Source organism: Podarcis melisellensis (assembly GCF_964234715.1).
Source record: "Podarcis melisellensis genome assembly, chromosome: 9".
Taxonomy (NCBI): Eukaryota; Metazoa; Chordata; class Lepidosauria; order Squamata; family Lacertidae; genus Podarcis; species Podarcis melisellensis.
In genome coordinates, this window is record NC_138541.1 from 57293068 (window position 1) to 57317789 (window position 24722).

General features: G+C 40.7%; 2 protein-coding genes across 5 annotated transcripts in view; one reads left to right on the forward strand and one right to left on the reverse strand.

Annotated features, from left to right (window-relative positions):
• SHISA3 (shisa family member 3) overlaps positions 1-24722 on the forward strand; it is a gene marked incomplete at its 5' end in the record, with an annotated part of 208680 nt that overhangs the window by 33952 nt on the left and 150006 nt on the right. The window lies entirely within an intron of this gene.
• The window catches only part of ATP8A1 (ATPase phospholipid transporting 8A1), a 79812-nt gene that overhangs the window by 22114 nt on the left and 32976 nt on the right, over positions 1-24722 (reverse strand). For 3 of the 4 annotated variants that reach the window (XM_081924385.1, XM_081924384.1, XM_081924387.1), the window contains 15 exons: positions 24011-24122; positions 23076-23241; positions 22301-22428; positions 19721-19798; positions 17683-17771; positions 15281-15325; positions 13914-13986; positions 12703-12808; positions 11134-11216; positions 10955-11004; positions 10030-10099; positions 7810-7894; positions 6410-6549; positions 5202-5340; positions 3318-3382 (listed from right to left, as the gene is read on the reverse strand). In XM_081924385.1, the coding sequence (XP_081780511.1) occupies positions 3318-3382; positions 5202-5340; positions 6410-6549; positions 7810-7894; positions 10030-10099; positions 10955-11004; positions 11134-11216; positions 12703-12808; positions 13914-13986; positions 15281-15325; positions 17683-17771; positions 19721-19798; positions 22301-22428; positions 23076-23241; positions 24011-24122 (1429 nt within the window). The remainder of the gene's footprint in view (positions 1-3317; positions 3383-5201; positions 5341-6409; positions 6550-7809; positions 7895-10029; positions 10100-10954; positions 11005-11133; positions 11217-12702; positions 12809-13913; positions 13987-15280; positions 15326-17682; positions 17772-19720; positions 19799-22300; positions 22429-23075; positions 23242-24010; positions 24123-24722) is intronic. The other variant, XM_081924386.1, reaches the window with a different exon arrangement.

A 24722-nucleotide genomic window follows, 5' to 3' on the forward strand; every position in this document is an offset into this window, starting at 1 on the left:
CAAAAATATGTATCACTTCAATTCTGTTGAACAGTTTTATACTTTTGATATACATTTATCAATTAACTATGAAACTATTATATTCTGCCTTGATGTAACTAATATATCAGTAGCTTTTAAAACAACAATGATGAATAAGGATCATATCAGTATTGCCACAAAATAGCCAGGGAAAATAAAAATCCCACTGTAAAAGCCAGGAGACCCTCTTGGGGTGATATTTAGTGGATGACATTTTTACCACGTACACAGGTATACTGCTATCAAGTTCAGTGGGATTACATTGATATAACCTGTTGCCTTTTATTACAGATTCATTCATTAGCTAGGAGTATTATTACCACTGCCTACTGACCCAGAAAGCCTCGTGATCACTGACCTACAGAAATGTAAATTCCATGATTTATAACATTTGTAGTTCTTTCATTTCCCCCATCAGATGAATGGCATTTACTATTTTAGCCATGAACCGTATGGGTGCAAGCTATTTTAAAATCAGGTTCTCAGTATTCATTGGTGCTCTCCGTTTTCAGGAACTGATCAAATTATGCCATTTCAGTATAATGGGACCCACAGCAAGGAATTCAATTTTTAAGCACATCCTACTACAGTGGTGCCTCGCAAGACGAAATTAATTCGTTCCGCAAGTCTTTTCGTCTTGCGAGTTTTTCGTCTTGCGAAGCACGGTTTCCCATAGGAATGCATTAAAAATCAATTAATGCGTTCCTATGGAAACCGAACCGCCTTCAGACCAGGTCTGGGGACAGTCTGTCCCCCGACCTCTTCTGAAGGCTGGCGGGGGCGAAAGTCTTTGCTTCCCCCCCCCGCCTGCCTTCCCGGGACAGCGGAGACTTTTCCGCTGTCCCGGGGCGATCTTAAAATGCTGGCGGCCGGCAGCGAAGGCTTCACTGCTGCCCGCCAGCATTTTAAAAGCCCCCTGGGACAGCGGAGACTTTTCCGCTGTCCCGGGGCGATCTTAAAATTCTCCGCTGTCCCGGGGCGATTTAAAAGCCCCCGGGAAGGCAGGCAGGGGGACAAAGACTTTTGCCCCCCACCCACCTTTGGAAGAGGTCCTGGACCTCTTCCGAAGGCGGGCGGGGGACAAAAGTCTTTGCTCCCCCCTGCCTGCCTTTCCGGGAGAGCGGGAAGGCAGCGCTTTCCCCCCCGCCTGCCTTCAAAAGCCGTCCGGGGGCTTTTAAATCGCCCTGGACAGTCCCGGGGCGATTTAAAAGCCCCCGGTTAGGCAGGCAGGGGGGGCAAAGACTTTTGTCCCCCGCCCGCCTTCGGAAGAGGTCCAGGACTTACAGGTCTTTGCTCCCCCCCCGCCTGCCTTCAAAAGCCGTCCGGGATAGCGGGAAGCGCTTCCCTGCTATCCCGGACCGCTTTTAAAATGCTGGCGGTGGGGAGCAAAGCCTTTCGCCCCCGCCGGCCTTCCTGGACCTCTTCTGAAGTCCGGAGGGGGGAAAAAGGCTTTGCTCCCCACCGCCAGCATTTAAAAGAGGTCCCCGAGATTTCCCTATGGGCTTTCGTCTTGCGATGCAAGCCCATAGGGAAAATCGTCTAGTGAAGCGTCGCAAAAACCGAAAAACCCTTTCGTCTTGCGGGTTTTTCGTCTTGCGAGGCATTCGTCTTGCGGGGCACCACTGTACTAACTTTGCTGGATTTTCACTTTGTAGTGGTTCGCCCACCAGTACCTTCTATAGCAGTGTTTCCCAACCTTGGGCCTCCAGCTGTTTTTGAACTACAACTCCCATCATCCCTGACCACTGGTCTTGCTAGCTAGGGATGATGGGAGTTGTAGGCCAAAAACATCTGGAGGCCCAAGGTTGGGAAACACTGTTCTATAGCACCCACAGAGCCTAGGTCTTGCCGATCAGAAGGTCGGCGGTTCGAATCCCCGCGACGGGGTGAGCTCCTGTTGCTCAGTCCCTGCTCCTGCCAACCTAGCAGTTGGAAAGCACATCAAAGTGCAAGCAGATAAATAGGTACCGTTCTGGCGGGAAGGTAAGCGGCGTTTCCATACACTGCTCTGGTTCGCCAGAAGTGGCTTAGTCATGCTGGCCACATGACCCGGAAGCTGTACGCCGGCTCCCCTGGCCAATAAAGCGAGATGAGCGCCACAACCCCAGAGTTGGCCACGACTGGACCTAATAGTCAGGGGTCCCTTTACCTTTACCTTACTACTATGAAGAATAATGTTACGGAAATCCACAGAATTTCCAAGTATTAACTATGCCTAGCCTTTCTTCTTCTTTTTTGCATTTTCACATTATTGTACAACATTAACATTTTGCAATTCAAAAGTATGTCACTTAAAACATCTTCAACATCCATGTAAGGCAGGCTATTATTATTATCCCTATATTGCAGATGGGGATTGAGGAGATGAAGCTAATAGAGTGATAGCTTACCTAAGGCCACCTATAAAGTTTAGTACGGAGGTGAGATTTGAATGGATGCATAGCTCTTACTCTTAGCCAATCTACTGTATCAGTACTTCAATTTGTATCACTTATCACTTGCTATTTTTACATATTGTCCTTGTCTTTTTGTTCTTTTTGTATGTCATTTAAGTTCAGTAACTCAGTACCACCCTCTGGTGGAATACAAAGAGTCAGCTACACTGAATCTCAAATTAGGAAGCATCTGAAGTGAGGAGAGACGAGTCAGGGACTGGCTCGACTTTACTAGGATGCATCGCTGTCACCAACCCATATTTCTCTCTCTGATAAAATCTAGTAAAATAAACACAAGACACAACTTCATTGCATTCAGTGTTATCCTGCCCCCTCCAAGAAGAACAAAAACTGGAGCAGCAGCAAGAAAAAGCTGAATTCTTTTATTAGATGCTAACAGAGCCTAGGACTTGCCAATCATAAGGTCGGCGGTTCGAATCCCTGCGACGGAGTGAGCTCCCGTTGTTCGGTCCCTGCTCCTGCCAACCTAGCAGTTCGAAAGCACGTCAAAGTGCTGCTCTGGCGGGAAGGTAAACAGCGTTTCTGTGCGCTGCTCTGGTTCGCCAGAAGCGGCTTAGTCATGCTGGCCACATGACCCTGAAGCTGTACGCCAGCTCCCTTGGCCAGTAAAGCGAGATGAGTGCTGCAACCCCAGAGTTGGCCATGACTGGACCTAATGGTCAGCGGTCCTTTACCTTTACCAGGGGATATATGTGTTATCCACATACATGCTTTTCTGCATATTGTATATTTTTAGTAATTTGATCCAAACACATACTGACAGTTTAAAGTTTTCCAGAGACCCATGCATTGTAAATGATAGCACATAGGCATTAGCACTTTCCCCCCCATTATACCTACATCGAGAGAGCCTTCGTTTATGACTAGTAGCCCCATGTTCTTTCTCAAGAGTTTACATGAGTGCCCTGTTAGAAAGAAATACAATATTTTATTAAGAGAAATTAGTGTTGGTGTTTGACTTTTATGCCTGGATTTATGGGATTGTCTGCCCTTTGACCTATCCCTGCCAGCAGGGCCAGCCACCTGCACCATTGGATCTTCAATGATATTCATGTGTGCATCCTTGATAAGAATATGGGGAGTTCCTACTGCAGGGGAAGGGGGAAAGCATCTGTTTGTGAGACTCTGGCTTGAGGGACACAGTACAGTCTAATCTCTTGCCCTCTTTCTGTCATGCTGTAATGTGGTGAGCCAGCAGGGGCGGCCATAAGGAGAACAGTTAGATGCTGTGCATCAGACCAAAAAAGGCACAAAACTGACAGAGCCACGCTCCTCTCTGAGCTAGAATCAGAGAACGCACCTCTCCAATCTCTGTCACAAATGTGATCCCGTATTCCAGAGAGTACAGGAATTGTGAAAAACGTGTCTCTTAATACAGACTTGGTCTGATCACAGTTATGGCCCCAAAGGGCACAGGGCAAACCCTGACTGACCAAACCTACCCCGTAAAGTGACCAACAACCTGATCTCCCAAACCCACAGAAGCAAAGAGGGAGAGGGAAACAGTGACAAAAGAAATCAAACAGACACGCCAGATGGAGTGGGCAAGCAAGGAGAGAGAAATAGGTGAAGGAAGGGATCTGAAAACTCACAAATGTGCATACCCACCTAATATAACAACCAACAACAACAACAACAAGAGGAGAGGACAAATATGAAACTCATGAAAAGGGCAGAGGAAAACACAGGGCACCTGAGGACCTGAAAGGACCCCAACTACCGTATTTCTTGCACTATAAGACGTACCAGACCATAAGAAGCACCTAGTTTTTGGAAGAGGAAAACAAGAAAACAAATATTCTGAATCCCAGAAGTCAGGACAGCAAGCTCTTCTGGCTTATGGGATAGCCACACGCAGCCTCTCCTGAGCTGGGGAGGCTGTGCGCGGCTAAGCAAGAGCTTGTAGGGGCTGGAGGGGGAAGCCCTGGCTGCTCTGCTGGCACCTGGGGTTTCCCCCGCCAGCCCCAAAGAGCAGCTCAGGAGCGTGCCACACTCCGTCAATTTAGCTCCAGGGACCACACATTCGCTCCATAAGACGTGCAGACATTTCCCCTTAGTTTTTAAGAGCGGAAAAGTGCGTCTTATGGAGCGAAAAATACGGTATCTTCGACCATGGGGAAGGTCACACTGGGGGCCAGAGCAACTCCTTCTCCTGGGGAGGAGGAGAAAGGCATTCTGAACCTGGACCCTGTGAATGAATGTCTGCCGCTACCAACAGGCAAAAGATGGTTTGACACTTGTAGTCAGGCTCTCTGGATCATGCCTTCCCCAGGGAGGGGAGAGAGGGAGGCGCAGTGTGAAGAGTGTATTGCTTGCTCCTCTTTATGGTGAAGTGGCAAGAGAAAAAGCCACTTTGGGGTTAAGCTTGTGCCTTGGCAATGTGTCTACCTCAGTGGGGGGTGTAAAGGGGAGAGGAGAGGCAGCACAATGAATGGCATTATTTTTTCTTTCTCAAGCCAGAAATATCCCGTTGCCTTCTAGCTTGGCAAGGGCACCCTGTCTCTCATCTTTGCGTCCTAGCCTGTAGCCAAGAGGAAGCGCTTTCTCATAAGTGACACCTGCATCTCAGGGCACCTTAGGGTAAATGCAGGTCTAGGTCAGAAAGAGCAGCACTCACTTGTTCCCAGTACACAAATGCATATTTCTTTCCATTATTATTATTTTACTATTATTTAAAGACGTAAAAGAACAATGTAGCATGAAGACTGAAGTCTTAAACATTACCAATGTTAATAGCAGTCTCTTGCTTATCTCCAGTAAGGATCCAAATTTTAATATCTGCTTTCATTAGAGTTTCTATTGTTTCAGGCACTTGGTCTTGTAACTTATCTTCTATGGCTGTAGCTCCAAGTAGCTGAAGGTTCTTTGAAAAGAGCATATCAGAGAGATTTTTAAACAACCACCACCACCACCACAAATACAGTTTTGAATGTAAAAATAAAATAAAATACAGAATCAGGGACTCTGGGCAAAAAAGCATAATCTAAAGAAGCATTTACTTTGAAATATTTCAGTGACATTTATTTTCAATGTTTACTTAGAATTGGGCTGAATGCCTTAATGTATAATTTGCAACTCTTTGCTCTTCATGTCTGTTTTGATTTGTTCTTACATTCATTCTTTCTGGGAGCAGCAATGGCAGCAGGAGGAAATCATCTGGATCTTTCTGGCTTCCTTACCATTTTTTAGAAGTGATCATTCATTTTGAGACAATTCTTTCTCTTTCCTGCTACTCTGCAAAACCATGGGGCATTAGGCATTTTATCAGTAGTGGTATTTTTGAGGACATGGGCAAGACATTTGGGAAGGGATGGCCTTAGCAGGGAAAAGCTTTCTTGTATATAACTGACTAGGCCAAAGTATATAGGTCCAGTAGCCCAAGGCATAAAAAGCTTTATTTGATGAAGCTTAACAAATTTAAAAAGGCTTTGTTTCAAATAGGTGTGTTGGCTATATTTTGGGTTTTCCAAAATAGACTTATGGCACAATTCAAACCACTTCCCCTCCCCTCCCCACCTCTTTAGTAGAAGGTGGAGAGGCAGGATCTGGACTGATCTCTGCGCCAGCTCAAGGCTAGCATAGTATGTGCAAATCAGGTCTGATTTGCAGGATCCAGCCTGGCTCAGTTCTGCTGCCTTCCCACCCATGGAACACCCCACTTGGGGGCTTTACGCTGGCTACTGATGACGGGCAACCCACTGATTGAACTCCTGATCATTTGTTCCCCAGTCTCAACCAAGAGAACTAGACTGAGGGATGCCTCCACGTAATTCACCACCTGTCAGCCCAGTATAAGGGGGCTCTGGACTTCTTTTTAAATTGTTTGAGCAAACTGAGATGCAATAAAATTCTAAACATGATCAGCATTGGCTTCAAAAGATGCAGGTTATGCCAGATATAAGTAACATATTCAGGCAACACACAACACCTACTTTTTCAATTAGTTCATAACTCTCTTCAAGTTTCAGTGCTCTATTTTGTACAGCAGTTGCAGCTCTTTGATAGATGTTTAGCCACTCTCGGTAGTCATTTTCTGAAATCTCAGCAACAGCAAAACAAAGTGTTCTCAAACCTAAGGAAATAAAATGGTGATACAAGGTTCAATAATTATTCATTTCTTTATCATTTTACAATATTGGTTTCATATGGTACCTCGCATCACAAATATCTTTTATCATCTGAGTTTGTAGTAGAGTCTGGAAACAAAAAATGCTTCCTGAATATATAAAATAGCCACAGAAGCCACAGAACCATTTTTATCTTACACTGATATCCAGACAGAAGCAACATCTACACCTCATATGATGCACACCCTGCTTCTTCTAAAAAACAGCACATCATAACTCCAGATTCTTCCAGTATATAGTAGCTTCACGTTAGTGTTTCAATCCAAATGTTCACAGGTATTCAGGAACATTAGAAACAATGGGAACTACCATAACTTTCAAACCACCCCACCCCTCCTCCTATACAGTATTGCAACTCAAGTCAAGGAAAGATGTTCAGAACACCAAAGCACAAACTATTCTTCTTAGAACAAAAATAAATATTTAGGAAAGCAGAATAAAGACATAAAAGTAAACCATACAAAATAAACACAAAAGTATTGCGCTAATTTGATTAATACACCAACATAGGGAAATGAGAAATGCTGTGTTGCGTCTGGATAATTAGTTATAATGAATCCAAAAGAATGTGACCACTCCATTACATAGATAGTATCCATCTTAAAGGACAGCCAGCTTGTATGTGAGCATCTGACAACATAATTGCAAACATTTGCCACCAATCTGCTACTCTTCCATGAAAAATCACCACCTCCTTTATAAGAGAAGTGCTCCTGGTTTGGGGTATAGGTAATTGCTAAATGTATCAGATGTTTTTGAACCAATCAAAACCTTAAATTCCAAGATGAACTAAAATTTTGTATTTGTTCACACAAGCTCTTTTCCCTTTGATAACTGTTGCATCGTATTGCTACTTACGTGTGTGAACGGGCCAACATGAGCATAATACCCACAGATAGACCTTTCACATTCCCTCATATTATCTCAAACACTATGCTTCTCAATGAGATCATTTCACACATTCATCTACCAAACTAATGTAATCAAAGGCAGAGAAATCGATGGAAGAGGAATCAAGTTATGTACAGGCGTAAAGGCATCTCTCAGTCACAATGAAAAAGGAAGAACCACTATACTACATTGCACTAACTTTAATGAAGAAAGTGAGGGCTCTTTTACAATAACCACCAATTGTTACAAAATCATAGTATTGTTATTACATTAATGGTTTTATACATAACCAACTAATATGCAAATAATAGTACCTTCTGTAGCAAACAGCTCTAAATGTTTCAGGGTAATTTCCTTGTATCTTGAATTTTCAGCCAGGCGATCATAAATTACTGTGTCCTATAATGGCACAAAACAAATTGAAGCAAGATTTCTTTTACAAAGCAATGGGGGGAGGATTAAAAGAGGAAATGCATTTCTATAATAATTACAGTCCGACTGTAAATAAACATACTGTTATTAATTTATTTATTTATGCAGAATATTCGTATAACGCTTTTCAGCAAAAAGTCACACAGAAATGTTTTTTAAGGTTATGACTGAAAAATGGATTTTTGATCCCTGTTACTCAACAAATTCTATAGCAGTTTTATTTGCACCAGTGCTATACAGCCAATATTCACAGCCTTTACTGTAGTATGTGGGTCAGTTGCACATTTGATATGTAACTGATTTATGGGATCTGTACTGCAAATGTTTGGTGCTTATGTCACTGCGGGATTGTCCCAGGCTATATACTTAAGGAAGTCTACAGGACTCTTTAACCTGTTACCATAAAGCCACAGTAGTGCCTCTAATTGACATACACCCTAAACCTGCCATTTAGCTGTCATTTATGCCATTTGCCTTCCCTTTATCACCCATTCTTCTCATATATCTGATGATTTATCCAACTGGTCTGATATATCATCAGTACACAATAATGCATTTCTTTTTAAAGTGGTGGTTGACAGACAAGCAAATCCTAGCCGTAACGTAGTGCAGGATAGTCAAAAGAACCAGACCAAACCAAACTAAAAAGCTTAAGATGCCAGAAAAGGGAAAGGACCAGACCATGCAAAGCACATGTGTAATTCAACCTTAGCGTACAAACATAACCTGAGCATCCTGTAAAACACAGATAATACACACTATCCCCATTATGATAGCATGGATGGGGAACCTTTGGTCCTCAAGATATTGTGGGACTACAACTCCCATCAGCCCAGCTAGAGCATGGCCAAAGGTTGGGGATGATGGGAGTTGTGGTCCAATAGGCCAAAAGTTTCCCAGTCCAGCTTTAGGTGTTTATGTGTGCTCACTGCTGCTGAAGTCTAAACCTCGGAGCACATAGGAAACTAGGAAACAGGATGAAGACTTAGAAGGGCTTGGGCCAAGGTAGAAAGACAGATGGAGAGATCAAGGAATAGGGAGGCAACAATATACTACTTTTAAAAATCTTTAAAAACACAGGCTCTACAAAATGGGGAATGTACTAGAATAAGAAAAATACAGTAGCAGGATGATGAGGGTAGATAACACCAGGACCAAGAGCGAGGGAACTAACAGCACTGACATGGAGGAGAAGCATTTAAACCACAGTCACCAAGACAGGACCAAAGGAAAACAGAGACAATGACTAATGCCACAAAATAACAGAAAATTGAAACAATAAAACATAATTATGCACACTACACTACAGTGGTACCTCGGGTTACACACGTTTCGGGTTACATATGCTTCAGGTTACAGACTCCACTAACCCAGAAATAGTACCTCGGGTTGAGAACTTTGCTTCAGGATGAGAACAGAAATCGTGCCGTGGCGGCACGGGAGCAGCAGGAGACCCCATTAGCTAAAGTGGTGCTTCAGGTTAAGAACAGTTTCAGGTTACTGTTACACTGTTAAGAACAGACCTCCGGAACGAATTAAGTACTTAACCCGAGGTACCATTATATTCAGGCGTGAGCTACAGAAGACAAGACTGAGAGTGTACCCAGCACCTGCTTCATGCAAAGACAGGAATGAATGAATGAATGAATGATTCAGAACCTCTCTCAGTGTTCCTGCCTCCATCCACGAGGGGAAGCTCATCCCAATTGAGAACATCTTACACGCATGTGAGTATGGGATTGACTTATTGTAATTCAGGTTTTCAGTGAGAAATCAAGTTCATAGCGCTGATTGAAATGTAGGCCCTATGGGCCACCATCTCAGTGTTGCTGGAATGCACTAGGGATGCTGGGATGTAAAAACTGTATTATGAGAATCTGTAGTTCAAAGGAATTATCTTCCCCACTTAATGTCACCTGCCATGTATTAACAATACAAATAACCACCACTGTAAATGCGGGGACGTCTTTCCACTCCATAAAACGGCAATCTCTATTGGGCCTATGTCTAACATAACACTTCACAGCCAATCCTTGATAGCAAATAGTGCAAAGAAATGGAAAATGAAAACAACAACAACAACAACATCGCCAACAACTTACAGCCCCTTTGCAGTAAAGTCTTAATTTTCCTGTAGGCGTGCGGACAATCACAGACATTCTTTTCCTAGAACTGAATGAAAGGCATGTTCCATTTCAAACAGGTTTTAAGCAACTTAGTGGGGTGTGATAGACTTATACAATAAACATATATAAGATGGAGCATAAGCATTGATTCCACATATCTTGAAATGAGAAAATGTTTACCGGAGAGAGAAAATAAATATCCTCTAAAATATGAAGCCTACCCCCTCCCCACCCTACAAATGTTTGCAAAATATTCCATCTATGAAACAATGTAAGTTTTGATAAAATAAGAGTGGTCTTTTCACACATAAGTTTTCTATTTTAAAAAATGAAGGGCAGAACTCCCCCCGCTCAACATTAAAAGACTGGGGAAAATGGTATATGATAATAGAATTATAATTTATTTATAAATTATGTACTATAAGCAACACTGGGAAGGGTGAGTAACTAAAAAGATTCAATACAATGCTGTTTTAAATTTTTGTTGTTGGAATGAGAAAATTAGCAATATGAGGTGTTAAGGGTTATTTAATAATTAATAAATGATAAATAGGATGGACTTTACAGCTGTACTATTTCTGTGGACAATGAATTGCATACTTTCATATTTTTTTCTTTTAATTTCTTTGTGCTTTTATCAGTCTCTTTAAAAATCTTATTTTGTACTTTATTGCTATATTACACACACACTCTCTCACACACAATGTCCTACTCTAGTTTTCTAGAGTTATTTTGTTGTGCTTATGCTTAAAAGCCCAAATGTAGGATGTTTCATGAATTAAATTACGCTTTGAATGTCCATTTTCTCAAACTTTTCCTTTTCAAAAAGAGCCTTCCTTTACCTAAGAAAAAACTGTTTCTTAAATACTAAACAAGAAAAAATTCACAGGTGTTTAATTACCTTGTAAATTCTAGCACATTTAGCATTTCATATCTTTCTTCCTGTCCAAGCTAGGGGAAAAAATGAAACCATGATTAATTCAGTCTTTTAAAAATGTTTTCCCAAAGTTTTTTTCTGTATTAATAAAACTACAGTATTAGCAACAACAGTCAAATCTTTACTATTTTAGATGTACTTACAGATTCTATAATCACAGAGTCTGGTGTTCTTCCAGTGAAAACAAAATGGAGGTGCTTGGCTGCTCTAACCAATGCTCCTTCATCTGTAACAAACCATTCCCTGTTATTTGACTAGCAAATTGATAAAAGTGAAAACACTGAAATCTCGATTTTTATATACTCTGCAGTTCATGTCTTAAATATTGGGAATAAAAATTACACATTTAAAGTTTCCTGGTGTATTTACTCTTTAATGCGTGTGATTAATATTCCTGGTAAAGCCTTTCAGCTTCTTCCTACCTCTGTTACTCAGTTTCCCCTTTGTCTTCTGTATATGAAAGAAATTCCTTATCTGGCATCTCTAAACTAGCTTATTTCAGTTCTGAACTGAAAGTGAGTCAAGGGCTTTTAAATCAAAGGCTGTTCCAGCAAGTAAGGGTGTTTCCTGCACATGAAGCACTGCTTAGGAAGTGATCCATACTTTTAACCTTGTGTTCACATCCCCCACAAGAACAGAGCATACATATGGTGAAATGCTGTTGGTAGTCTCTGTTCAAGGCAGATTCTCTCTCACACATGCATATATAGAGAGACTGTTTTGTGAATTTGCTGTTGGTGGCATAGAGTGGGTTGCCAGGGTCCGGGGTAAAGAAAGCATTGCACTCCCTAACACAGGGGTCAGCAACCATTTTCAGCCGTGGGCCTGTCCACCGTCCCTCAGACCTTGTGGGGGGCCGGACTATCTTTTTTGGGGGGGAAATGAACGATTTCCTATGCCCCATAAATAACCCAGAGATGCATTTTAAATAAAAGCACACATTCTACTCATGTAAAAACACCAGGCAGGCCCCACAAATAACCCAGAAATAAACCCACTTTAAATAAAGTGAAACATTCTACTCATGTAAAAACTCGCTGATTCCCGGACCGTCCACGGGCCGGATTGAGAAGGCGAATGGGCCGCATCTGACCCCCGGGCCTTAGGTTGCCTACCTCTGCCCTAACTGGAGCCTCCATGTAGCACTCCTGCTGTGGGAAGGAGCTGAGGACCAGCGGTGTCACATTTGTGGGTGCCACCACTGCTACTGGTTGCGCTGTCTGCTCGCTTCCCCTGTTGGTGGGGGATGCCGCACGGCTGAGAGATGCAAGAGCCCATCCTCTCCCAGCTACTGTATGGCGGGCTGCTCAGGTGAGGCAGGCGGGCAGGATGGGGAGCACCTGCAGCCGGGGAAGCCCAAAAAACTAAATTTTTGTGCCTTTACACTATGCTTCTGCTTGCAGTTGTACTAACTTGACACAATCAAGTTGTAATTAGCAGTGCTTCTTTTCTGGGGGTATTCCTAGAAGAAAAACACTGGTATTAAGTACCTAAGAAAATCCTTTATTCTAGTGATTTACCAGGTGAGTCCCCACTATGATCTTACGTGTTTACAACAGAAATGCATTATGATCAATAGAGGAGCGTAACCTGCTCATTAATAATATGCTGACTTTATGTCACTTTTTTAAAAAAACTTTTTTTGGGGGGATCAACTTAGTCAATCTGCTCAACAAGGGTATAATGTTCTTCACAGGTTTCAATGACCTTACCTGGAGAAGCTGCTTGATAAATGATCTTATCATCCTCTCTTTCTGGAACTGCTGTATGACACACTGCCATCATAGTTAGAAACTCACAAATTATAGGTGCAGTTGGCTAAAACAGACACACATAAAACAATACAAATGAATTATGCCTCATTCCAAAATTTAAAGCTATAAGCATATAAGAATAGTTCAAACCGTTGATGTGGAGAGTATATTATTTTTTTATCAGACTCAAGACTTGTTTTATTTTCAGTCAACTACAAGGAGACATGGGAAGGTATTAGTGGGACACAGACTTGTCTTAAACAGTGTATTGTCTTAAACAGTACATTCTCAGGGCATATGGTATATTTCTGCTATTCAAGGAAAACAGAGAGTCAAGCAAGCTAATACAGGGGACTAGTGCTCCCAAGATGCACCAGTTAAAGGATTCCTACTGAAATAATTATAACAGATTGAATGTGAACATAAATTGAATTTAACATAATAAACCCCTAAGCAGGCTTAAATCTAAGAAAGGCAAGGAATAGGAAAGGGACACAAATGAAAGGAAAGGAAAAAGATAAGGGAAGTTCAGGGTTTAAGAACTTGAGAGAAGAGATACTTTAAAATACTATTTAAATATTTAAAGGGAAGATGTCTGGATGTGCAAGGAGTTAAATAAAAGCGGACAGCAAGAGAGAAAGGGTCAAAGTATTGAAACAGAAGGGTCAAAATACACTTTGTGTTGGTCACCTGTTTTGTCTTTAAGTTCAAGACACATTTTTAACAAAGAGACAGTGTAATGGAGCCCCTGAACCTGCTACATGTGTGGGTGGAATATCCTGCTGGAGTGAATGAGAACTTTCCTCCATGAAAATAACAGGCAGGCATGGGAGCCTCATCCAGATTGCATGGGTAGATGGGCACCTAAAGCAGTGAAGGGAATAGGTTTTTGTAGTAGAAAAGGCTATCCCTCTGATCACTGGTTCTTTGCTCCAAACCACATCCTCCTCTTACAAAAGTGGCCATCAGTGTTTTACACACATTTACTTGGAACTTTTAGTTAGACCCTTATGAAAGTAAATCTTATTTAAATTGATGTGGCTTTATTGAAAGTACATGTCAGATGACTGGAATACGAATTAAGTTTCCTGTCTGTGATATGCTCCTTTTGCTTTGTTGAATTTCCGTTTTTTCTTCATAAAAACGTAGTATTTATTTCTATATCATACATGTTTGTTTTGGAGGTTTTCCAGTAATGATGAATCGCTGAACATTTTTTCATCTCCAGGTTGTGAGCCTTGCCTAAAAGAAATAAAAGAAAAATGAACGCATACAAACATTTAATTTATCTCTTAATAATACACATCCTAGGACCACACGCTATAGAGTAGACACAGGGCTTGATTACACTGTGTTAGTATCAACTAATATAGTATTAACTACAGTAATTCAGGAATGCAATCTGTATTTATTAAGGAATCCTGAAATTTTAATTACTCTTCGTTTGAGTGATTGTTTGCGTAGTTCAGCTAACTTCAACAAAAGAAATGCCCATATGCGGGTTCCAGATAGGATCTTGATATACAAATACACATAATAAACAAATTACAACTTTGCTAGTTTACCCATGCATATTAATAACTTGACAACTACAACATCAAATCATGACTTGCATGTGTAAATTGCAAAGCAACTTCTGCTATAACCAGGTTTTCTATCAGGCAAGAATTTCACTTTGTTGGGCTCTGGCATTTATGAATGTTTTGCTAACAAGGGAACTCTAAGCTCAGGGTATTTATGTGTTTAGAAATTTAACAAGTTTGGAGAAAAATATACATTTTACTGTGTAACCAATACCTGTGTGACCAGCAAAGCTTCCAATGCCTATATCCTCAACAGGGAGATACCTGTGGCATTCAAACTTTGACATTGCATTAAGAGGTACTCTCCTTCAGAGTCAGGAATTGTGTCACTTATGTACACTATCAATTTCACTATGGGCTGGGGGAGTTCAGCCAGATGGGCGAGGTATAAATAATAATTATTAAATTATTATTATGTAATTTAAAAAGTTGTTCTATAGTTAATAATAAAGATACACATTCATATTCATCCTCCAGGTGACCCATTTATTGATTTTGATTTGCTTCTACAAAGCTTATGTGGAGGTTAGGATTGGAAGTTATTACATCCAGTCTTTACTGAGCATTTATTCTGATTCCCCCCCCCCAAGAGGTTAAATGACAATGAGCATTCGTCATGCAGTGCTTATGGTGTGTATGTGTCTGTCTGTCTGTCTGTCTGTCTGTCTGTCTATCTATCTATCTATCTATCTATCTATCTATCTATCTATCTATCTATCTCATGATTAATCATTCCTTCATTCTACACTTTTCATTTCATTTCCCTGTCACTTTCCTAACCACAAAAAGTCTGTTTCTTTCTTAAAGAAGATTTATTGTGCCAGGGCCACAGAGTGTTTTCAACATGCAGATTTCATTTTCCTGCTCTGCACTTGAATCCTACTCACAAAATACTGACAGTCTGCATTCGCCCAAGCAAAAACAACCAACGCTAGAAGAAGGTTAGTGCTTACCACTCGTCTGTAGCATAGCCATAATCCTCTGATTCAGGAGAATGGCTGTGTGGAAAGAAAGGAGGTAAAGAAATAGGAAATAGCTCTGAAAGGTGTCAAGTTCAGGTGGCACATAAAGGAGAATTTAATGAAAAAGAAATGAAAATAAAATAACACAGAAAACAAAAAGGATTGTGATATGAAACACACTGTGGAAGTCTGCTGAGAGCTAGTTAGTTCTGTGAACAAAGTTTAATATGCCAGGTAAGGTATGATGTCTTAAGGTGTGAAGATGCTGTAGGGCACGGTGGGGATATGCAGGCCTGCAGGCCAAATAAGGACCCTCCAGGCTTCTTTATGTGGCCCTCAGAATTCCCAGGCTGTACCCCTCACTGGCCAAACTTCATATTCTGAATGTCTTTTCTGGGTTGAAATGTATCCTGGAACTCTGATAATGCCTCTTGCTTGCTGGCATGGAGGACAGAGATTTGTGCATGTGTAGAAATAAGCCTATGCATGACACCAGAAATAAATTTACATTGACTGTTCCACTCAGTGTTGCCCCTGAGCCTGCCCACTGCTGGCATGTGGCCCTCGGATGGCTGTCCAGAAGAAAAAGTGGTCCTTCAACTGGAAATGATTCCCAACCCCTGCTGTAGGGAGTGTGGAGGATGAGAGGATTCTTTCAGTCAACTTGTCCACCCTTTCCCCTGCAGGCCTAAAAGCATTTGCTTAACCAAAATATACAGCTAATTGAAATAACTTAGCTCCAATAGCGTTTTTCATTTCACTCAGTTATTCAGTAATCAATTGCAATTATATACAGTGGTACTTTGGTTTTCCAACAGCTTAGTTCACGAACAACTTGGAACCCGAAGGCTGCAAAACTGGAAGCAGGTGTTCCGGTTTTCAAACTTTTTTTCGGAAGCTGAATGTGCTCTGTTTTGCGTCCCCCTGTGTTTCCTCTTGCACTGCTAATTTGCATCCCCCCATTGTAATTCAAGCCTTCTGTTTCTGATTGAAGTGTTCAGAGGTGATATTTTGGAGCTTATATTTGGTGCTTTTGTTTTTGCTATTTATTTTGCGTTTTTTGTTTTGAGGCTTTTTCAGTTAATTTGTTTTTGTGACTGTATGGAACCCAGTGCAGCCACTGATTGATAGATTGATTGTGTGACTGCGGAAATGGATAAAAGCTCCCCATTCAAACAATGACTATCATCAGTGCAGGTAAGTAAAAGTTTTAATTTTAATTTTTATCTACAATACTGTTTTATTTATTTTATAGTACAGTACATTGTTTATTGCTTTCATTTTATGGATTAATAGTCTCGTAAGATAGTAAAACTGATGTTAAATTGCTGTTTTAGGGGTTATTTCTAAAGTCTGCAATGGATTAATCTGTTTTGCATTACTTTTTATGGGAAAGTGCACCTTGGTTTTGGAATGCTTTGGTTTTGAAACAGACTTCCGGAATGGATTACGTTTGAGAACCAAGGTACCACTGTACTCAACTCATCAAGACAGAAATATCTGTGTATTCCAGCTATAGCAGTCATTGGAGATGGAGTGGCTTGTCCTATGCCATCTAACTCTCCAACTTTGTATCCTTATGTAACCAAAATGGTTTGGAAAACACCAACAACAAAGAAATATTTAGAGAAGAAAAGAAACTCCTGAGGGACACAAACACATGAAATAGTTCAATGAGGAAGGATCATGTTCAGGAGACACGGATGAGGGGAGAGAGCAGAATAAATAGAAGACAAGGGGCTGATGAGAAGAAATGGAAGAAAATATATTGGAAGAGAGCATCGCTTGCGGGCTGGCTTGAACCCGAAATAAGAGCATTCAACATTGCAACATTTCACTGCAGATCTCAATGGCCAGGTTTCCTAAATTGAAAATATTCCACTTTGCTTGAAAAGCCTAAAGGTACTTTCATAAGAAGCATCAAGGACCTACACAGTCCTCAATTATGCAACAACAATTCATTTTAGCAGTTAAATAGGAAATATTTTAAAATCAAAAGACCCTTTTTATTTTACTTTTCTGAACTAGGACTTCTAAAGATACTTGTTAGTCTTATGGTTACTATGAGGTGTCTTAACCCAACTGCTCAAAGTCTCAATTATAATTTCTGCATAGGTATAATATGTATATATGAAACATCCAGATGTCTGTTCATGTGCTATAAAGTGAAGGTATTATTAAATTGCTTAAGAACCAGTAAAATATTGCTGAAATCATAGTAATTCATAGGTTTCTGGCCTTTTTAATTGCATTTTGCTTTTAACTGCTAAAGATATATTCCAACTTGAATTGATGTTTTAAATGCTGACTTGATTGAAACCCCAAATAATAAAAACCATTTTCACTAAAGCAGCAAAGAGTACAAATGCAACTATATTTATGGAAAAACTTACCCATAAGCGATTCCTGCAATAGTACACTTCTTAAACTGCATTACGTTGCATGTCAGGGTGCCAGTTTTGTCAGAAAATATGTATTTGACCTAAACAAATGGTAAGGCTGATTAAGACTTCTCATTAAGCCTACATTCCTATTATTAATGTCTCAACTGTTAAAAACTCTTCATGTTTTAACATGCTGTATAAATAATAAATGTTGAAAATGCTAAACAACCTTAGCAAAAAGAAGTATTACTGGCTGGTTTGGATGGAATGTTTGTCATGTGTTCCTCTAATCACTGTGTCCCCTCAGAACTCCTGTTTCAACTCCAATGCTACCAGTTGTTCAGTATGGATGTAACTTTCTGCAGCAGCCTACATGCCTACAAGCTCCGACCAGTGTGGTGTAGTGGTTAAGAGCAGTAGTCTCATAATCCGGGGAACCGGGTTCGCGTCTCCGCTCCTCCACATGCAGCTGCTGGGTGACCTTGGGCCAGTCACACTTCTCTGAAGTCTCTCAGCCCCACTCACCTCACAGAGTGTTTGTTGTGGGGGAGGAAGGGAAAGGAGAATGTTAGCCGCTTTGAGACTCCTTAAAGGGAGTGAAAGGCGGAAATATCAAATCCAAATCCAATCATATGTGATAGAAAACACATAACTCTCCTTTTAATCCAGCTCTGTTCTACCATAAAGACAAGAGTTAATGTTTTAAACAAGTGACACGCCCCCCCCATGCTCAGACGGAGGTCTTTCCAGAGCTTTTATCACCATATTTAAACTGCATGTAGGAAGATTCAGAAGGGATAGAGCAAGGGTAGGCAAACTAAGGCCCGGGGGCCAGATCCAGCCCAATCACCTTCTCAATCTGGCCCACGGACGGTCCGGGAATCAGTGTGTTTTTACATGAGTAGAATGTGTCCTTTTATTTAAAATGCATCTCTGGGTTACTTGTGGGGCCTGCCTGGTGTTTTTACATGAGTAGAATGTGTCCTTTTATTTAAAATGCATCTCTGGGTTATTTGTGGGGCATAGAAATTCATTCACCCCCCACCCAAAATAGTCCGGCTCCCCCACAAGGTCTGAGGGACAGTGGACCGGCCTCCTGCTGAAAAAGTTTGCTGATTCCTGGGATAGAATCCTCTGCATCCTAGTCTAGGAGTGAAGTAGCTCCCAATCCTTTTTTCCCAGCTAAAAAGAGCTTGTTTTGTTTTTCTTGTTCTTTCATGCCCTCTAGTGGATACCACTGGATTGCTGCAATTCTAAGCCCTTTTATAGCAGAGAGCGAGGCTTCTTCACTGTTTGGGATTATGTAGCCCTTGCCTGCCCTTCTCACAAAAAAATGGGAGACCAAATGTTTATTTTTTGTCTTGCTCATTGGTGATGTCTCTTCATGAGATGTGAAGAAAGGCCTGCATGCAGCTGATAAACAGGACGTCTCCCCTTCTCAGCCATGCCACAACAGATTGCTGGGTTTTCGTGTGGAATTTGCACTTCACTAAATATCTATTGAGATAACGGTTGAAAAAGCCCTACCCTCTATCAAGAGAGTTCTTCATTCTCTTAGGAGGGCATAGAGATGTCTAATCAGGACAGGGATGGGGTGAAGTGTCTCTTTTGGGCCACGCCTTCAGATGAAGTGTCTCTAATCTTTAGGACTAGGGCAAATATTGGTACTGCTTTACCAACATTGGGGTGGTGGTGGGGAGACACAGCTCTTGACCCTGGTTTTTGCCATGTGATATGTTTATTTTTAGGACCCACCTTATGTTTGTAATTGTAAGTAGTTTTAAACTGTTTTTAACGTTGTGTTTTAATGGTTGTAACCTGCCCTGGGACTTTAAGAGTGAAAGGTGGGTAATCATTATTATTAATAATAAATATAGGTGATGTAAGAAACCAGAGGAATGTTTCAGGGTGTTTCGAAGCAAAATATAGCAAAAAAATTCTAAGGAAAAATATTGAAATCTAGGAACCTATTAATTTTTCATGGAAACTTTTAATAACCAATTTCCATGAATTTCAAAACCATTAAGTGTTAGGAGGGACAACATACCTGCCCAAGTTCTTCATTGAGATTGGATGTGCGAGCCATGGCAGAAGTGTCTGTAGGTTCATAGTGCATGTCAATATCCTATCAAAAGGAAAAGGCAACATTTAAAAAGCTGATAACCCACCATTTCATGTTGTTACATGAAAATAATGTTTCTTGTTGTCAGTGTGACGTATTTCATGTAGATACAGTTATCCAGAATTCCGTAAGTATGCTGATCTCATTCAGCAAAAAAAATCTACTGGACATGCATAAGAAATAGAGTAGCCAACAGTTGCAGGGGGAAAGTCAGGCCGGCTAAAGCTCAGAATGAGCTCAGACTTGCAAGAGAGGTTAATAATAATAATGAAAGTTTCTTCAGCTATGTCCAAAGTAAGAGAAAGAACAAGCAAGTGGTAGGTCCTCTGCATGGGGAACATGGAGAAATGCTATTGGGTGACCAAGAAAAGGCGGAACTACTCAACACCTACTTTGTCTCTGTCGTCACCCAAAAGGAAAGCGATGTCCACCCTGATATCAGAATGATGTAAGGAGGGAGCTGCAGCCCAAGTTAGGAAAAGAGGTAGTAAGGGAACACTTTAAATGAATTCAAATCTCCAGGGCCTGATGAGCTGCATCCAAGGGTACTAAAGGAGCTTGAGGATGTAATTTCAGAGCCTTTCTCTATTATCTTTAAGAATTCTTGGAGGACAGGTGAGGTCCCGACAGACTGGAGGAGGGCAAATGTCCCCATCTTCAAAAAGGGGGGAAAGGAAGACCCAGGTAACTACCGACTAGTGAGCTTGACGTCAAAACCAGGGAAGATCCTAGAACATATAATTCAACAGTTGGTCTGTAAGCATTTAGAAAAGTATGCTTTGATTACTAAGGTTTCTCAAAACCTTGGGTTTCTCAAAAATAAGTCATGCCAGACCAATCTGATTTCTTTTTTTGATGGAATTACAAACTTGGTGGATCAGAAAAATGCTGTGGACATAGTGTATATTGTTCAGTAAGGCTTTTGACAAAGTCCCCCATGATATTCTTGCAGGAAGCTGGTAAAATGTGGGTTGAATGAGATAACTGTTAGGTGGATTTGTAGCTGGTTGACTGACCAACCCAAAGAGTACTCATCAATGGTTCCTCGTCATCCTGGAAAAAAGTGACAAGTCGGGTGCCGCAGGGTTTTGTCCTGGGCCCGTTGTTGTTTGATGTCTTTATAAATGACTTGGATGAAGGAATTGAGGGCATGTTCATCAAATTTGCAGATGACACCAAACTGGGAGGAGTAGTTAATGCCACAGAAGACAGAATCAGAATTCAAAATGACTTAATGGATTGGAGAACTGGGTGCAAGCTAAAAAAATGAATTCAATAGGCACAAATGTAAGGTTCTGCACTTAGGCAGGAAGAACCAGATACACAAATATAGGGTGGGGACCCCCTGATTTGCCAGTAATACATGTGAAAAGGATCCATGGGTCTTGGTGGACCACAAGCTTAACATGGAGCTGGGTATGTTTAGCCCAGAAAAGAGGAGAATGAGAGGTGATATGATAACCACCTTCAAATATCTTAAGGGCTGTCACATGGAGGAGGGAGCATGCTTGTTTTCTCCTGCCCTGGAGGGTAGGACTCGAACCAACGGTTTCAAGATTCAAGAAAAGAGTCTCCGAGTGTCAAAGTTAGCTCTCTGGATCCCTTGTTAATTTCCCCCCTTCAAGTGACATACTGTCTTGCTCAATTAAAAACTGCTTTGAAACTCCATTCTGTTTAGAAAGGCAAATCCAAACACCCTTGGGCATGTGAAAGTAGCTGCATGTTTATTTGGAACTAAATCTTATTGTAGATGCAGTATACTGCATAGTGTTATTCACTTATCAGCTGTGCTCAGCATGTAAGGGCTGTTCATCTCCCACACTGCATATAGCAAACGAAGGAGGAAGTGGAACTGCCCCTGCTGGCCCCGCCCCTGACATCATCTGCCCCTGACATCATCATGTTCCCAGGTAGGCCACCAAACTTTGTGGGTTTAGTTGAATGCTGGCATATAGCTCTTACCAAGATACCACTCAATGAACAAATGTTGGGGCCAGGGACAAGTTGAGGGCAGGGGGAGGGCACAGTTTTCCTTCCACACGTTCAGTATATGTGTGGAGGAGTTATCTGAATGCCATTACTATTGCACTTGTTTCTGAAGTTTCTATGGGCAAAATAAAATCTCACAGGTGGACCCTGGGGCAGCATGTGCTTCCTTTGCACAAAATGCACAATCTGGCCTCAGATTCCATATTAGTATGGTGTATCAGGTGGTACTAGGACTATGCAAGTTCCTGTAGGCTGCAAACTCAGAAAACTGATTCACAATGCTGGGTTGAAAGGGATTTCAACAATCCATAGAATTTAAAGCCTATGAAATTATATATGAAAAGGTGCATGATGTTGCAAACTTTAAATTTTATAAAAAACATTTAATCTTGTAATTAAGTTTGCATTACTTTAATAAAGCCTCCCTTTCATAGCAAAGGGAAGACATATATAACATTTATTATTGAAAGCACTTATCAAAGCTCTGCAAATAGCACAAAAATTGCTTGTATTTACCCAGTTTATGAAATATGCTTGAATAAATTTAACCACTTCTAGTGTAACTAACAGGCTAATTGGAATGAGATTGTTGAAAAGAATGATAAAGGTCAGGAAATTCAGTCCAAAATTATTAGCGCCACCATCTGTTTAAAAAGAAAGAAAGAAAGATAATAAGAATATGTTTATAGTTTAGGAAATTAACAGCAGTAATGCCAAAAGTTCATTTCTCAGGTGGCATTTTGAAAGTTTAAGGTTTGAAAAGAAAAAAAACGATAAACCAAGTTCAACCTGTGGTATCTATAGTCCCAACAAAATCATCCCTGTTATATTCTCTGGGAGGAAATCAGCTCAGGGGTAAAGGGGAAGAGACAAATTGCCTCAGACAACCACATGGCTGCCCAGCAATATTCCCTAAGGTTAGTGTGACAAACAAGGTTGCACCTGAAAGTATTCTCTGAGTCTTCCCTCCAACAGCAAATAGCTTGGGGACACACCTTTCACAAGGACCATGGCATGAGTGTAAAGGAATAAAGCTTCTCCTCCATGCCTGCTGCTTTTTAACCCCAAAGAAAACAGATACATGAAATGTAATCAGACATTTCCCGTATCATAATTTGGTCCTGAACAAAACTTTTCTCTTGTTAATTTCTAGCAGTGAGTGCAAGTATATTTTATATACACATTTTGATGTAAAAACCCTTATTCTATATGAACAAAACTGTACCTTAACAATATAACACATTTATCTTATTTTATGAACACAAGCTAATTTAACTATCACTGTACTCACAGTTTAAATTGATATACCAGTCCCGCTCCTCATGTTTTTTATTCCATATAGCTGAACCAATGGAACAAACCAAAGACATTGCAATGAGAATGCAGAACAGAAACAGAATTTGAATATTTGTAATTCTTTCAACATTGGATAGTTTAAGAGGAGGGCTTGTTGAGTTCTGTGGATGGAATAAAAAGAGTTCATAAATAAGAGAAGACATATGCATGTGATTTCCCCCCACTAGATAGTATTGGAAATCAAAGACAATCATATGTGCTGCCCATCCCATAAGTGTGATTACCAGTTTTTACACCATGAAACAACATTTTGCCTAGGCCCTATACAGTACTTTCTAATGAAGGCTTACAAGAACAGAAAAGCATTTTTTTGCTATGACACACATGAAGTACATTTAACCATTAATTTATAACTAGCAAATCAAGAACTCCTTTCACATGTTTTAATTAATGCAATTACCGTATTTTTCCGTCTATGAGACGCCCCCATGTATAAGATGCCCCCTATTTTTGGGGACTCCAATTTAAGAAAATGGGGGGAGATCTATCCATGTATAAGACGCACCCAAATTTTGGACATTATTTTTAAAGGAAAAAACCCTAGTCTTATACACAGAAAAATACGGTGTATTTGCCAAATAGGATTGGTGACCAACACTATAAAGTCTACAACATTAGCTTGTACCACAGTTCTACATATACAACTCCTGTGATTTGTGATGGATTGGTCTTTAGTTTACTGAGCTTCAACAGCACTGCACTATAGGCAGGAATTACATTTTAGGTATAACCCTATGCTACAGGACCATGGTCCTTGCTAGTTGTGTTTAGCTTTCTCATAAATGTACAGTTTGAAATTGGTACAGGTAGTACCCATGAATTAGAATATCCAAACCAAAAATAAATATTATTCATAATTATAAGACAAACCTGCATGAGTTTGGTATCGTGCCCTGTATAGACAACTATACCATGAACCCATTGTGTATTTCTTAGCTGAGCTCCACGCAGAAGAATTTGATCAGGACCCAGTGGAACAGTGCTAAAAATAATAAAATAAACATTGACTTAGGTTGAGTTTTAAGTAAAATACCCACTTGGGGAAATACCAACTAATGTCTATTTTATTTCAATTTCTGACATTATCAACCTGAGACATCACAATATAGTAATGGAAAAATAAGGAGTTAGAAAGAAATTATATGTTCCCTCTCCATAGGTTTGAAAAAGCATTCTACGCTGGAGAACGCTTAGATGAAAAGTGTAAAAAGAAAAAGACAACACACTTCAAGGAATCCACATCTAAGTAACATGCAATTTTATACTGGGTTTACTTCTATTATTGGATCATCTTGATTCGAACAATCTATATTTAATGGGGTGAGGAAGTGTGGGCTGCTAGTTGGATGAAGAGAACATTATGCGGATGACACACACAGACACAACAGGCACAAGCAGCTTCATATCCACACTAAACTCTTAGGAGCACAAAGTTGCAGTCTAACTTCCACTGCAAGGTAAAACCATCTTCAAGTTCTCCAAAAAACCTACACAACGCAAACCTCTCCAAGCAGAGATCTGCTGCCCTGCTGGAAGATGCTAAGTAAATAACTCTAATGAACATAAGGCAGCCTGCTAGCCA